At 46.0% G+C, this 13331-nt stretch overlaps 1 protein-coding gene across 12 annotated transcripts in view; it reads right to left on the bottom strand.

Moving 5' to 3' along the window:
• Positions 1-13331, bottom strand: part of COL6A3 (collagen type VI alpha 3 chain) — a 62273-nt gene that overhangs the window by 16879 nt on the left and 32063 nt on the right. For all 12 annotated transcript variants that reach the window (XM_065637199.1, XM_065637197.1, XM_065637195.1 and 9 more), the window contains 23 exons: positions 12176-12522; positions 11713-11791; positions 11213-11358; positions 9604-9696; positions 9124-9177; positions 8031-8102; positions 7048-7074; positions 6886-6930; positions 6734-6787; positions 6508-6570; positions 6047-6112; positions 5291-5344; positions 4593-4628; positions 4017-4079; positions 3645-3707; positions 2858-2920; positions 2480-2542; positions 1668-1718; positions 1196-1231; positions 1028-1090; positions 829-891; positions 159-191; positions 16-52 (listed from right to left, as the gene is read on the bottom strand). In XM_065637199.1, the coding sequence (XP_065493271.1) occupies positions 16-52; positions 159-191; positions 829-891; positions 1028-1090; positions 1196-1231; positions 1668-1718; positions 2480-2542; positions 2858-2920; positions 3645-3707; positions 4017-4079; positions 4593-4628; positions 5291-5344; positions 6047-6112; positions 6508-6570; positions 6734-6787; positions 6886-6930; positions 7048-7074; positions 8031-8102; positions 9124-9177; positions 9604-9696; positions 11213-11358; positions 11713-11791; positions 12176-12522 (1671 nt within the window). The remainder of the gene's footprint in view (positions 1-15; positions 53-158; positions 192-828; positions 892-1027; positions 1091-1195; positions 1232-1667; positions 1719-2479; positions 2543-2857; positions 2921-3644; positions 3708-4016; positions 4080-4592; positions 4629-5290; positions 5345-6046; positions 6113-6507; positions 6571-6733; positions 6788-6885; positions 6931-7047; positions 7075-8030; positions 8103-9123; positions 9178-9603; positions 9697-11212; positions 11359-11712; positions 11792-12175; positions 12523-13331) is intronic.

Consider the following 13331-nt stretch of genomic DNA (forward strand, 5'->3'; position numbering starts at 1 on the left):
CACTGATGTACTCACGGCATTTGTCTTTGATATTCTGCACAAGTGCACATTGCTTTAGAAAATAAAATGAAAAAGAAAGGGAAAGAGAAAAAAAGAGATATATGACACAGTCAACAAAAGCATATTTCAAAACAAGAGAGAAATGATGCCACACTTACATCTCTGGATTCTCCTTTATCACCTTTAAGCCCCTGTTTAAAAAATAAAGTAAAATTGAGTGTGATGTTTATTTTCAGGGTGCCCCATGAACCCAGTTGGAATAACTATTTAACTACAGGTTGTAGAGAAGCCCAGGGGAAACCTGCCTGTTTTCATTTGTATTTCCAACAATGGGGGGAAATGTTTTTCCCTGTGAGGAGTAAAACTGAGACCAAACCCAAAAGGGACATTTACAATGCTCTTGGTTCAGGTGCAAAGGGAGCCAAAACACCTTGGCCTTTCTAGGGTGCTCTGTGCCAGTCAGATTTGGTCATGGACCACATCCTGTGTGTGGGGTGAAAAATGATAAAGAGCTGGGAACTTCCTAGAATGAGCTTTGGGTTGCATGCTGCCATGAGGAAATCCTCATGTCTGATAAAAGCCTGTCTCTTGACTTTTTCCTTCTGTATTGCGGTTTGAGCATGGGTGAACGTCAATGATAAACATCGAGTTAGGAATTTACAGAGACACATCCAAGGCAAAAGAAGAGGAATTTGCCCAACTTGAAATTAGCAGCAGATGGAGGTGGACATATTTTTCAACCCCTGGCACCAACAGGGACCACCACATTTCTCAGAGAGTCTCTCTGGGGAGGCCAGAGGCCCCATCAACAATGCAGTGAACACTTACAGATGGTCCAGGATACCCAACTTCTCCTTTCTGACCAGGTGTCCCAGGATCTCCTGCATTTCCCTAGAGAAGGAGAGAGCAAAGAAATCCTCTCCATGAACATCTGCAGGAGTGTAGGTCAAAACTTAGAGGGAAAAGATGCACACATCTTTCAGATCATCCATGCAGAGGGCAAAAATTGTGTCATGGTCTAACTTACTCTGCGACCTCTGTTTCCTTTAGGGCCGGGACCTCCAGCACCACCGCGGTCACCAGGTCCACCCTAGTTGCAGAAAAACACAAAGAGTAGCTCTAAATCTGCACAGGACCACAGATAATGGCTACGTTGCTTGGAAAATAAATGCGTAGCCCAGGGGTTGTACTGTACCTTGGGCCCTGGGTAGCCTATGAAGCCACGTTCTCCCTGAAACAACATAAGAGTTTGAGTATAAGGTTTTAGAAAATGAACCCGATTCTGCAGGCAGATCTATAGCACCTTAAGGAATCAAATGATGGAGGAAAAAGAGAGAGACTGCAAATTCATTTTATAATTTTGTTCCTCATACAATTAACAAAAAGCGAACATCTACTCTTTTTAAGGCCTGGTTGCTTCTCTAAGGCTATTTTCAACTGTAGAGGAACTATCAGGACTGCTGGCATATTGTTTTCAAAGCCTTACAGACATTCATAGGGCTTTCTGGCCAGAAGGTACAAAAAGATTACACCTCCTCCTTGGAGAAGCTGATTTATGTAAGGAAACCCAAGACAAAGATGGAGGGGAATGGTCTGAAGAGTCTTGCCTGATTTTCTCACCAGGGTACACATAGGGCTGATTTCTGTCCCTGTGTGCATACACTTACCTTTCTACCTTTAGGACCTGGGCCACCAATTCCATCTCGTCCATCATCACCCTAAAATTGGAAAGCCAAAGTCATTAATATGCAGTCATATGTGAATAACTTAAACCCCACAGATGCAGCGACATCAATAGAAAGAATCTACTGGTGCCACAGGCCCTTGAGAAATACTTCTATAGATGAAATTATTACCAGAAAAAAAGCACAAAAAGGTGGTGTCAAAACTACAAATCTGCATTGAAACCTGATTGGTAGACACATATAGTGTGTAAAACCCAGGTGGAAGTCAGCAATAGGAAGCAGGTTAGGAGGTCAGTCAATGCTAGGGGTGTACTCATAGCTGTGTCTGACCCAAGCTTGTCCTCCGTTGTTTTGCACTATTTTTTCCTCGGTTGACTCCTCATTATACAAAGTAATGAGAATAAAGCCCCATGAAAGGGTTCATATTGTCCATGCTTCCTTTTAATAGATTACTTTGGATTAACACACAGGTTAGCTCAGGGTGTCTACCCACCCCTCATGCGACGAGCCAGGACAAGGCCAAGCAACTCTGGACAGCCTAAGCTCTGCAGACTGATCTCTGAGATGTTAAAAGTCACTTTTCAAGTGATATAATTGACCTCATCAAAGGGACAACCGTCACCAAAGATACTCATGCCGGAGAAGGACATAAGGCTGATTTTCCTTTCTCATATATTGTGGATGCAAAGTCCATAGGGGAGCTAAACACTCTGCTGTGAAGGGCTATGGCCCCTTTGCTCCAGGAGAGGGTTCAGCCCAACATCCTTGAAGGGTGAGTGTATGGCCACACTTACCATCTCTCCTCGTGGCCCTGGTTGTCCATTTGGCCCTTTGGGTCCAGCGTTTCCAGGCTCACCCTAAAAACAGGAGCATCTGTTAAAGCATGTGCTGAAAGTCCAGGCAACTCTGAGCCTTTCCCACCCCATCAGCACTGGTTTCTTTACACAGACCAGTCTGCAGTGGTCCTTGCACCAGAAAGTCATGGCTGGACCTACAGGCCATCAACGCTACACAAGCACAGACCTTGCTTTACTCCACACTCTGCAATCCAGTTAGGAGGAGCTAATTTTGCTCCAAGTTGTTAATCTCCAGTATTTTTTTAAGCTCACTCCTATCCAGAAGCTTTTCATTGCTGTTTTAGTTGCTGATGGCCCATGCTCATGAAGACATACCTTTCGTCCCAGGGGACCAATCCTGCCCCGCTCTCCTGGGGCTCCTGGTGGTCCACCACCAGCCTGGAACAGAAACAGGGAGAGGCATGTTGGCAATGTGTCAACAAACCAGGTGCCCCAGAAACTAGAGGCTTGGATAACTGTAGAAACTGAGTATTAACTACTAGGGCTGGTGCCTCTCAAAGCACCTTAGGAAATTCAGAAATCTAATTCACAGTTGGGAAGAGTTGAAGGACTAGGTCAGCTGAATGCAAGTATCAGCAGCAACCTATATTGTCCCCAGAGAAACTCCCCCAGTGAAAGCGTAGGCAGAAGGGGCAAAGTCCTGTTCAGGGTGTTGAAATGCAAGATGTTTCTGGCTTTATGGCTATGAGAATTGCTGGGGTGGGCGGCAGGGAGGAGAAATAAATGCATGGGGTCCTCCGAGCAAGCATGTGAGATGGTCATGTTCTCCCCTCAGAGACTGGAACATCATGGTGGATTCACCACCAGTCACTCAGGGATGTTCTTTAATTAAGATCGCAAACAATAAGGGGCCAAATACTGAGGTCCTGAATCCTTTGTGGTTGCTTTTAACTTTTTCACTTTCGTAACTCTTGGTCAAGAAATCTTTCGCATAAGTTGAGAGGAGGATTGTACTGGAAGAGTGTGTTATAAGAGAATGAAACAGAGTTAGAGCCCTAGAGAAGGAAACAGGAAGACACATCCATTGCATCTTATTAGCTCAACGAGATGTTCCTGCTGAGCAAAGTTGGGTCAATGGCTGAGAAGCAGCAGAAGGGTTTACCCTGGGTCCAGGAACACCCTGCTCTCCTCTTATGCCTGGCATGCCGAGCTGTCCAGGTGGACCCTGTGCAGGAAAAATAGAGAGACTGTGTCAAAATACATGGGCAGAAGCACACGAGTGCTACACTAGGTCACAAGAGGATGCAAACGTTTCAGCACCCGAGAGATGGTTTTCAAACACACCACAACTTTGGTGGTGTTAATGCAATGGCAGGCTTGATGTCTTGGTGCAGGACATCCAGGACATAGTACACCCAAAAATACTCAATTCCCAGCAGTCCTCACCGCCAAGACTCTTTGATGAAGCAGCTATGATAAAATAATGCAACAGCACCATAACTTAAGACATTCACTTTGCCATAAGCCCACTGACCTGTGGCCCTCTCATGCCTTGTTCTCCAGCCGGCCCTGCTTGACCAAGTGAGCCCTTGGTACCCTTGAAGTGCAAAATGGACAATACAGGTTAGCATGGGGGGACACGGTCAACACCATGGGTAGGGAGCATTTAGAGCTGCATAAAGAGCAGGGAAGAACAGTTATTTTAGGGAAGAGCAGCAATTTGGGTGGGTTTTTTTGCAGAATATGGTTAAAGCAGAGAACGAATGCAGAGCTGGTGGGGTAATTTGCCTCCTGCAATCAATGGGCATCCTTCACTCTTTGGCCCCATTGTGCTGCTCCAGTAGCACTCAGAGACAAAGCATCTGAGCAGGGAACCCTGCAGAGGATGGACAGCCCCAGGCATGTGGACACCTGGTTTCTCACAGAGTCCAGCAAGGAGCACACAGGGGGATGAGCCGGAGGAGGAGGAGGAGGGAAATTAGGAGAGAGGAGGCAGAAAGGAAGAAGCAAAGCCTGCATACGTCTTCTCTTGGCACATCCCTCTGGGTGCTGGGGCTGCCTGGATGGTGGTGTGACAGGAACCCCAGGTGTTGTCCCCATCACCACTTACCTTAACACCGATCGGTCCCCTTCGTCCTGTCATACCCTGTGAATGAAGAAATGATGACACTTGTTACGCAAGTATGTTAAGCACATGGATTTCTCTATTGCTTTTAGATCCACGTATCACCACTTCTCTTAGTCCAAAATTATGTTTGAATAATTTCAACTACTGGGAAAGGAGAGGGAAATCCACACTCCACAATCTGCAAAACAGCCAGCTTTTGTAAAACAAACTTTGGCATGTTTTCTCCTTCCTCACATCCCTTGACCCTCCACACAGGTGAGTTTCTCACTCACACATGCAGGAATGTGTGTTTTGCCGCTGGTTTATGCACTGTCCCTGGGGGACATGCCCCAAGGAACAGGCAGCAGCAGAGCAGCAGGGAATGCGTCCCCAGACATCCCAGCTACACCAGCTCCAGTTTGGGTTTTGCCTTTTACAAATCAGCAGCCAAATGCAGATGCTGGAGTAAACAGGTGTAGCTCCATGATCTCAGTGGAGTTACTCTGGTGGTAATAAAATCAGGATTAAATCTTAAAAGTCTACACAAGCCAGCAAACCACCAGGCATTTTCCTTTTTTTTTATTTCCCCCCAAGCTGAACTCTTGACACCTGTAGAAACAAAATATGCAGGAAGGCAGGAGGGTAAAAAGCTATTGTCAGTCTAAGCTTGGTTCCTACTGACTGTGGGTCTGGCAGCTCACCTCCCTCCCGACTCCACCTTCTTGGCCTTCTAGCCCCGCTGGTCCTGGCTCTCCCTAAGGGAAAAGCAAAACTCACATGAGACTCCTGAGATGAGCAGGCACTGGGAAAATATGTTCAATTCTCAAAAAAAAAAAAAAAAAAAAAAAAGGGTCCTCTCACACAAGCTACTTGATATTCCAGCATTGGTAGAAATCCTTTTAACAACTCACAGATGCTCGTCATCAAGTTTCTAAGCTAGCACAAGCCAACATTCTCATTCTTTGGCAAATGACTTCTGACATTATATAGTGCATTTTTATTCTGAGACAATATGAAAACAAATGGCTTTTGAAATTTTCCAAGGAGCGTGTGGGGTTTTTTTCAAAGGTTTCAGGTGAATCAGGAGGCTCAGATTTGATATCGCCTAAACAGTTCTCTGCTTTTGAATATGACCCACAAGAATATATGAAGTTATTTTCCAAGTACAAAGTTGTTTTCAGTGACAATTTCCCAAAAGGCATTGTAAAACAAAATGATTTTAAAAGGAAAAAAAAAGGGCACTTTTTACACAAGACATCTTTTAAACTGACGTCTTCCCAGAGAAAGTTTTGGTTGCAAATCAACAACATTTTCCAGTGGAAAAATATTCCATCTTACAAAGGCATGATGAGTTTAAGAAACTTTCACCTTTTTGGCAGCATCCTCTTTTCTTACTTTGTCTGTCCCGTCCTATTGTAAAAACCAAAAAACAGCAAAAGACAACAAAGAAACTTTACCATTGGTCCAATTTCACCCTTTTGGCCTCTGGATCCACGTTGAGTATTATCAGCTCCTGAATCTCCCTGAAAGCAGTAGAGCAATGAGAAACATCTGTGTAAGTGGGACATGGAAGTCAGACATCATAAACTGCTCTGCTATAGCTCAGAACCAACATTTCTTTTCTTTTTTTCTTTTTTGACTGAATTACATGAAGTATTGTTGGAGTTTTCAGGCAGACACAGCTTTTCAACTGAGAAATATAATAACAGTATTGAAGAAGAAAAGGAAGGAGAATTTTAATATAATGAAACAGTGATTGACAGGTTGGTATCAAGAGGCATTTGTTACCAACATTCCACCCCCAAGTCCTTGCCCCTGCCAAGCTGCATTTAATAAGCCTGAGTGCAGGCTTGCTGATGACCTCCAGAATTGATGGAAAGTGTGCGGACAATCAAGAAGGTGCCTTAGCAGTATTTACCGGGTCTCCACGAAGTCCACGGTCACCTCGTTCTCCTCGTTCGCCTTTAACTCCCTTATCACCCTGCAGGAAAGAAATGGAGCTAGTGAGAGCAGCCCTTGCCTGCTGTGTACCTCTGCCTGGGTCCTCAGCCCTGAGGGGAGAGGGATGACTTTCCACTCTCCCCTGGCTCAAATCCACCTTTTCACCATCATTTAACCCGGTTGTAAATGTGATAAAAGCCTACCCTCCTGCCAGAGTATCCCTTCTCTCCAGAGGAGCCTGGCAAACCCTTGTCTCCCTGAAAAAGAAAAATATTTTAGAAGAATATTTGCCACTTTCAGGGCCCTGCCACTGGAGCATCCAGTTACAAAGAGAAAAGCGATTAAAATGACTGACCTCTTCTCCATCAATGCCATCCAGACCCATTTCTCCCAGTTCACCCTGCAGAAGGGAAGTGAGGGGCAGATGCTCACCAAGAGAGAAGGGAATGGGGAGGGTAATACCCATGTGTCCATGTGCTCATGCTCACCGCAGTGGCATGAGGAAATAGCTCCATACCTTCTCTCCTGGGAATCCCCGAGAGCCCTAAAAAAATCAGAAAAGGGAGTTACTCCACTTTTGCCTGATTCATCCCCATAGGAAGCAGTAGGGAAGGGGGGCTGTGCTTGGCAGCAGACTCAGAGCCAGGACCAGGGCAACCCCAAGGCTTGCTGCACCAGGGTTCAACTGCCCTTTATTTCTCTTACGCCAATCTTCAGCTGCCTCCTCAACGTTCGTGTCAAGGTGAAATACGCAAATTGTAGGTGTCAGCCAGCTGATCCAATAAAATAGCTTACTCCTTAGCAATAACTCTCTCTACACTGACTTTCTTTTCTCCCTGCACCCGTTTTTATATTAATCCAAATCCAGTCTTGGCAGCTTTGTCCAAGGCTGGACGGGTTCTTAAAGAGACTCCATATCTCAGCTGCAGCTAATGGGCTTGGTTCATGCACTCCTCTGCTCCCTGCCAGAAGATCCTGTGGTCAGAGGAAATGGTAGGAAACATCCCTTAATATCACTGTATATTTCCCATAAATATTATATGTTTCACCACCTTTTCTGGCTTGTGGTGCAGCTGCTGTCCTGAACCAAGGTTCCTCTTTAAAGCAGCAACCATGGCTCATTTTTCTCCCTCCTCCTCAAAAGCAGATTTTCACTCTCACACCATCCCACCCCTGGGCCAAGACACACACACCCCTCACTTCTTGGTGTTAAGAACAAATCCGTTTCTTCTCACACCTCTCCCCTAGAGCCATCTGCAGAAAATAAATCAGCCCTGTCTACAGATTGAGTCTGGGTCACTGGGCTGCCCTCTTGCTCTTCATAGCAATGCTAAAGCCACGACACCTGCTGAAAGCCTTGGTGCTTGGCCAGGCAGACACCACCACCCAAGTAGACTAGGCAGCTATTACGTGACATCCCAGAGCAGCAGAAGTTGCCCTCAGTGGACTCCCACCAGCTGGATTGTGGGCCTGCTCCATGCAGGCTCCTTCCACACGTACCTTGGTTCCTCTGTGCCCGGGACATCCCTGGAAACCTTGCGTCCCATTCACACCTGGCGGTCCACGCTCACCCTGTTACACGGAGGTGAAAACATAATTGTCCGAGTTTTTGTGTTGCGTGAATTTCTTTAGCTGAGTGTCAGCAAGCATGGGAGGCGACTTGGAAGCATACAAGAAAATGGAGCATTGGGTACTGAAAGGTCAGTATCCAGCCACCCCACTATCTCCTGCCTGCAACCTTCAATCCCATAGAGGTCAACTACAACTCTTAATCACTTAGAAACAGCCTTGCCAAACTCTCAGCTATGAAAGAGCTTTGTAAAACTTCTTCAAAATTAAAATGGCAAGACAGAACCATCAGAGCTCTGCATAGTTCTCTAATCCCACTGCGACCTTAAAGCCCCAGAAAAACACTACATTGCATGCGATGTCTGACAGCAGCATTTGGCCCCTGCCTGGGCTATTGGAAAAGTGATGAGCCCTTTGGCCTCAGCTTCACCTCCTGGGTGTGATGCGTGGGGGGTTGTTTATTCCAGGGGTGACGTGGCATTCATGAAGTAAGGTTTTGGATGAAACAGTGCTAGTAAGAAATCACGGGACTCATGTTTTCTGCCACTGTGATGGACAGAAACACTCCTTCCTGCTCCCAGTCTTGGACTAAATCAAATCTTTCAGCTGCATTTGACATGGATAACTTTGGCATAAACTGCAGTTTTAATGAAGTTATCGATTTTATCATGTTCACAGCCACACTGCCCTGCTCACAGGTGTTTGGAACCAACTGCAAAGAGTCCCACCTGCCTTGGAGGAATAGCACAGAGCTGAGTCACATCAAATAATTGGAGTTATTCCCCCTGCCCTGCCTTCTCCAGCTCTCAAGGAGCCCCTTAGTGAACTTCTCTCAGGAACAGCTGGGAACAGACCAGCAACTCAGGCCATCAGGTGGAGGAGACGCAAAGCTCTACTTGCTCTTTTGTCTAATGCACCTCTACATCCCCAGCAGAAAATATTTAGCGAAAATGCCTCCAAGCACTTCACTATATTGAGGTCCCTAATTTGAGCAGTGTTGTGCAGAGCAGAGGCAATCACCTACCGGTCCTCCTTCATCACCAGGGTAGCCTCCATAGCCAAGATCACCTGTGGCACCCTAGAAGACAACAGAGACGATTCTGCATTTCTTTCATAGTTCTGTGATCTCCCTCTAAATTGATATTCAATATTTCCCTAGATTTGCACAATGCGGCTGCTTGGTTATCTGTGTAAACAAGTTAATGAGAGAAACAGTCTTCCTCTGATGTCCCCAAACTGTTTCACAAAACACTTCACCCCCTCCTCCTTCCAGCCACTCATCCCTGCTCTCTTGGTTGTTTTACAACACAGAGGCTGTGAGGAAAGGGAAGAAAAGCACCTTTCAACCACTATACATGGCCCAGGGCCAGTTTTAAAACTGGGGGGTAAGTGGAAACAACCTCCCCATTAGCCCCACGCAATAAAACCTGAACATCACCCACCACCACCGTGGTGGATACTGGCCTTGCACGAGAACCTTTCATCCCCAGATGAAGTGACCCACCTTTGGTCCTATGGGGCCCGGCACACCTCTGTCCCCTCTCTGCCCTGAGCACTTGCATGGGACCTTGCAGCACGTCCTCTCCGCAATGTTGTCCTGCAGCAAAATGCACATGACACAACGGGAAGGTGTTAGAAACCTGGAAAAGCCCAAATGTCATAAGTCTTGCAAGCCCTCGGGTTTGTGCAATTGCTCCTGTACCAAGCATAACTTGGGGCTAGCAGCATTTTTGGGTCTCTCCTCCTTGAAACAGCCACAACAGCAGGAGAGGGAGGTGTGTGGTGGCAGACTGGTTATGTTGCATGGTTAGGATGCAGCAGTCAACATTCTCTTTTGTGAAAGGACATTAAAGGCAAGGGTTTAAATGGGAACTGTGTGGGGCAGAATTCATACCCAAAACAGTGCCTGTCACTGAAGAGAGCAATCTTATCTCAGGCTCTTGAACGGGCCATGAGAAAGTTATTGCAGTGAGTAGCTCACCAGCAACCTGCAGGCTGAGAAAAATTTGCAAGCACAGAGCAAAAGGAAAGGGGAGAGGGGAGGAAAGAAGAGGGGAGGAAAGAAGAGGGGAGGAAAGAAGAGGGGAGGAAAGAAGAGGGGAGGAAAGAAGAGGGGAGGAAAGAAGAGGGGAGGAAAGAAGAGGGGAGGAAAGAAGAGGGGAGGAAAGAAGAGGGGAGGAAAGAAGAGAGAAAGAGCGAGAAAGCAAGCAAGAATCAGAGAAATCACAGCTTGGTTTTGCATCATCCACTAGAAATTTAAAAAAAAAAAATCATTTTCTTTGCCAAGTACATTGCTGGCTGCAAACATTTCCTGCCAGCTTTGTGCATTTACATTTTTAAAGGATTTTCCTAGGCAACTGAATTACATGGGGATGGGCTGAAGACTAGCTCTTATCCCAAGAACGAAGGTTCATTCCTAAGTGGCTGCACTTTGATTTATGGAGAAGGGCCCAGCAAGGCTACCACAGGGATCGCTGGTTAAGCCAAATCTTATTAAATCTACTGGAAAAGGAGCTTAACAATTCTGGTAGCAGTTGTAAAGTTGGGAGGAACTGGACATATGAACGTTGATAGCAAATTAGCTTAATGAACTCAAGAGAGACCACATATATGGGAGGGAAGTAAATCTATGAAGCAGCAAGGATAGCTCCTTCATCTGCTAAAAGCACAGCTGAAATACAGGCAGTGTACCGTCTTGGGGAAAGAAACCTAGAAAGCAGCACTTCTTCGAGAGATTTAGCACTGACAAGGCATGACACTGCATTACCCATAAGGTTAAAAATACCAACAGTATAAACGTAGGCGGAGGGCGGCCTTTTTGGCACAGCAGTTTTTAATGGAATCCTATCCCATCCCATTTGACCTAATCCCATGCACTGTAGCCTCGGCTGGAGTAGGGCCCTTCCAGGAGTGGTACGAGACCAGACAGTGCCATGATCTGCTCTTAACTTTATTTGCTGTGGCATCTGTGAAAAGAGCTGACGTGAGGTAGGGAGGGGAGAGGAGCATTGCCAAGAGGGTGTAATTCAGCCACGGTTCAGCCCCGTAGGAGATCCAGCCCTCGGCTGTCCTCCAGCATTACAAGGCAGCGCTGCCTGTGCCAAGTTACTTACGAGCTGCTCTGCCAGCTCAAAATCCAAGTCCAGCAGATTAACTCTGAGCGGTCTGTTGTAAGCGAACCCACGACCAAACTCCAGCTGCATCACTCTATCAAAATTGCTCACTCGGTCCAGCCCAACGAAGATGAGAGCATTGACACCTGAGGCGGGGGGGAAGCAGAAGGGTTGTGTGATGGGGTGAGCTGCTTTGCAGAGCCTGCACACCCTTCCTGTTAAGGATGGGTCATTATCTGCCTCTTTGATTGCAAATGGAGGCTGTTCAATTGAGAACAAATATCTTCAAGCACATTTAGTGCAAGTTATCCACATGCTTACTTAGGTGCCAGCAGGAAGCTAAATATCACAGGAAGGCAACTAAGAATAGCAAGTGCATGTAGAGATCATGAAATCCTTACTCGTTACTATCAAAAGCCAGTGGATTCATGACAAATGGTGGTAAAATGGGCTACATATTAACAGATTATAATCATAGCTTTGAAGAGTAAAAAAGTTACCTTCTGTGTGCAAAGCAGACGAAGCAGCCTCCAGCTCATCTATAGAGTCATCTGCACCATCAGTAAAATGGATTATGACCTGTGAGAGAAACAAATTTATGTCAGGAGCCAGAACACTTCAGGTGCGAAACACAGCCAATGTGCAACCTGAAGAGCCTTCTTCCAGGAGATGTTTCATCTGAGAGGAGATGAGGGAATTGTTATGCCCATTCCAGGCCATGAAGTTTTGCATTTCTGTGCCAGATTTCAGTACATCGTACCATGCAGGTGTTTGTTCCTAAAGCACAAACAGGGAAAATCTAGAAAGCAATAGTTTGCAGCCAAGCAGTGCTCATGGGTACTGTCTGCAATAAAATTAATTTATTTAATTTGTTATGAATTTACACTTGCTTTGCCAACTAAAATACATCAGAAGCCAGCTTTCCTGGCCAACACCACTGCAGTGGTCTTGATTTTGACTTACCTTGGTGCTGCTGGAGGGCGCAGATCGGAATTTGTTTAGGTAGGACCTCAGCGTATCCGCCGTGAGAAAATAGGGCCCACGGGTGCGCATGCCTTGAAACCTCTCAAAGAGCTCAGGCTGGTACTCGGAGAAGTCCAGTCCATCTACAGGTCCCCCTCGAGCCTGGGCCATGATGGCTACCCTGACATTGGGTGCCTGGTTGCCAGTACAGCTGATCTTCTGCATCTGTGTTATTCTCTTCAGCACAGACTCGACTCTGGACTCCAGACCTCTCTGGGAATTAAATATATTTTGGCCGGCCCCAACATCTGTGACATCGAAGCCAAGTATCACATCTAAGTCACAATCTGAAAGAGAAATGCAGAAAGAGAGGAGAGCATCATTGTTGAGCAATACAACTGCTTTTCAAATAATGACTTTCCTTATTATTCTGTTAGTCATTAGAAAAGACACTGTCTGCATCAAGACCTGCCACCATTTGATACACAAGTGCCTTCGACTTCCTTTCATCATAGTAATGATAATCTGGGAAAATCTGTATTTCTTTATTATTTTTTCTTGTGCAATTGTTGCTTAGCATTGGGAGGAGCTGACTAAACCAAGTCCAACAGAAATTTGCATTCTCACCAGGCAGCCAAGACTGCTGCTTTCTCAGCTCTGCATGAAAAACTGTTAGTACTTCCACAGTGTGCATGTACTTTCTGTCAGTACTTGCACATGTGTACATGTACCTTTTGCCTGTGCTTGAAGCAACCGTCCCCCAGTCAGGGGGATGTAGAGGGAGGATTCCTTTTTAAGTCAATTTTACCTTAAAATACAACCGCTCTTGCCCTACCTTTTTCTCATATACCTGTCACGAGACCAAGTGGACACTCTGGATGATCTGACAAGAGAAATTCCAATTTCCAGCACATCATGCATGCCAGGGACTCAACGGCCAAAGAGTCCAAGTGGCTTGTTATAAAGGACCGTCACTTTTCATTTTGGCACTAACATTTGTCTGACAACATGCTCCTGGCTAAATAAAGGAGCCCCTCCGATGCACCAGTAGAAGGCCAGTGATCTAGTGCCTGCCTGTCATATTATTCCACCATGACTGCACCTCTGCAGTGAGGGTACAACAGTCATTCACATGCTAAAGCACAGAAACAGGGAA

This window comes from Caloenas nicobarica, chromosome 6, assembly GCF_036013445.1.
Source record: "Caloenas nicobarica isolate bCalNic1 chromosome 6, bCalNic1.hap1, whole genome shotgun sequence".
Taxonomy (NCBI): Eukaryota; Metazoa; Chordata; class Aves; order Columbiformes; family Columbidae; genus Caloenas; species Caloenas nicobarica.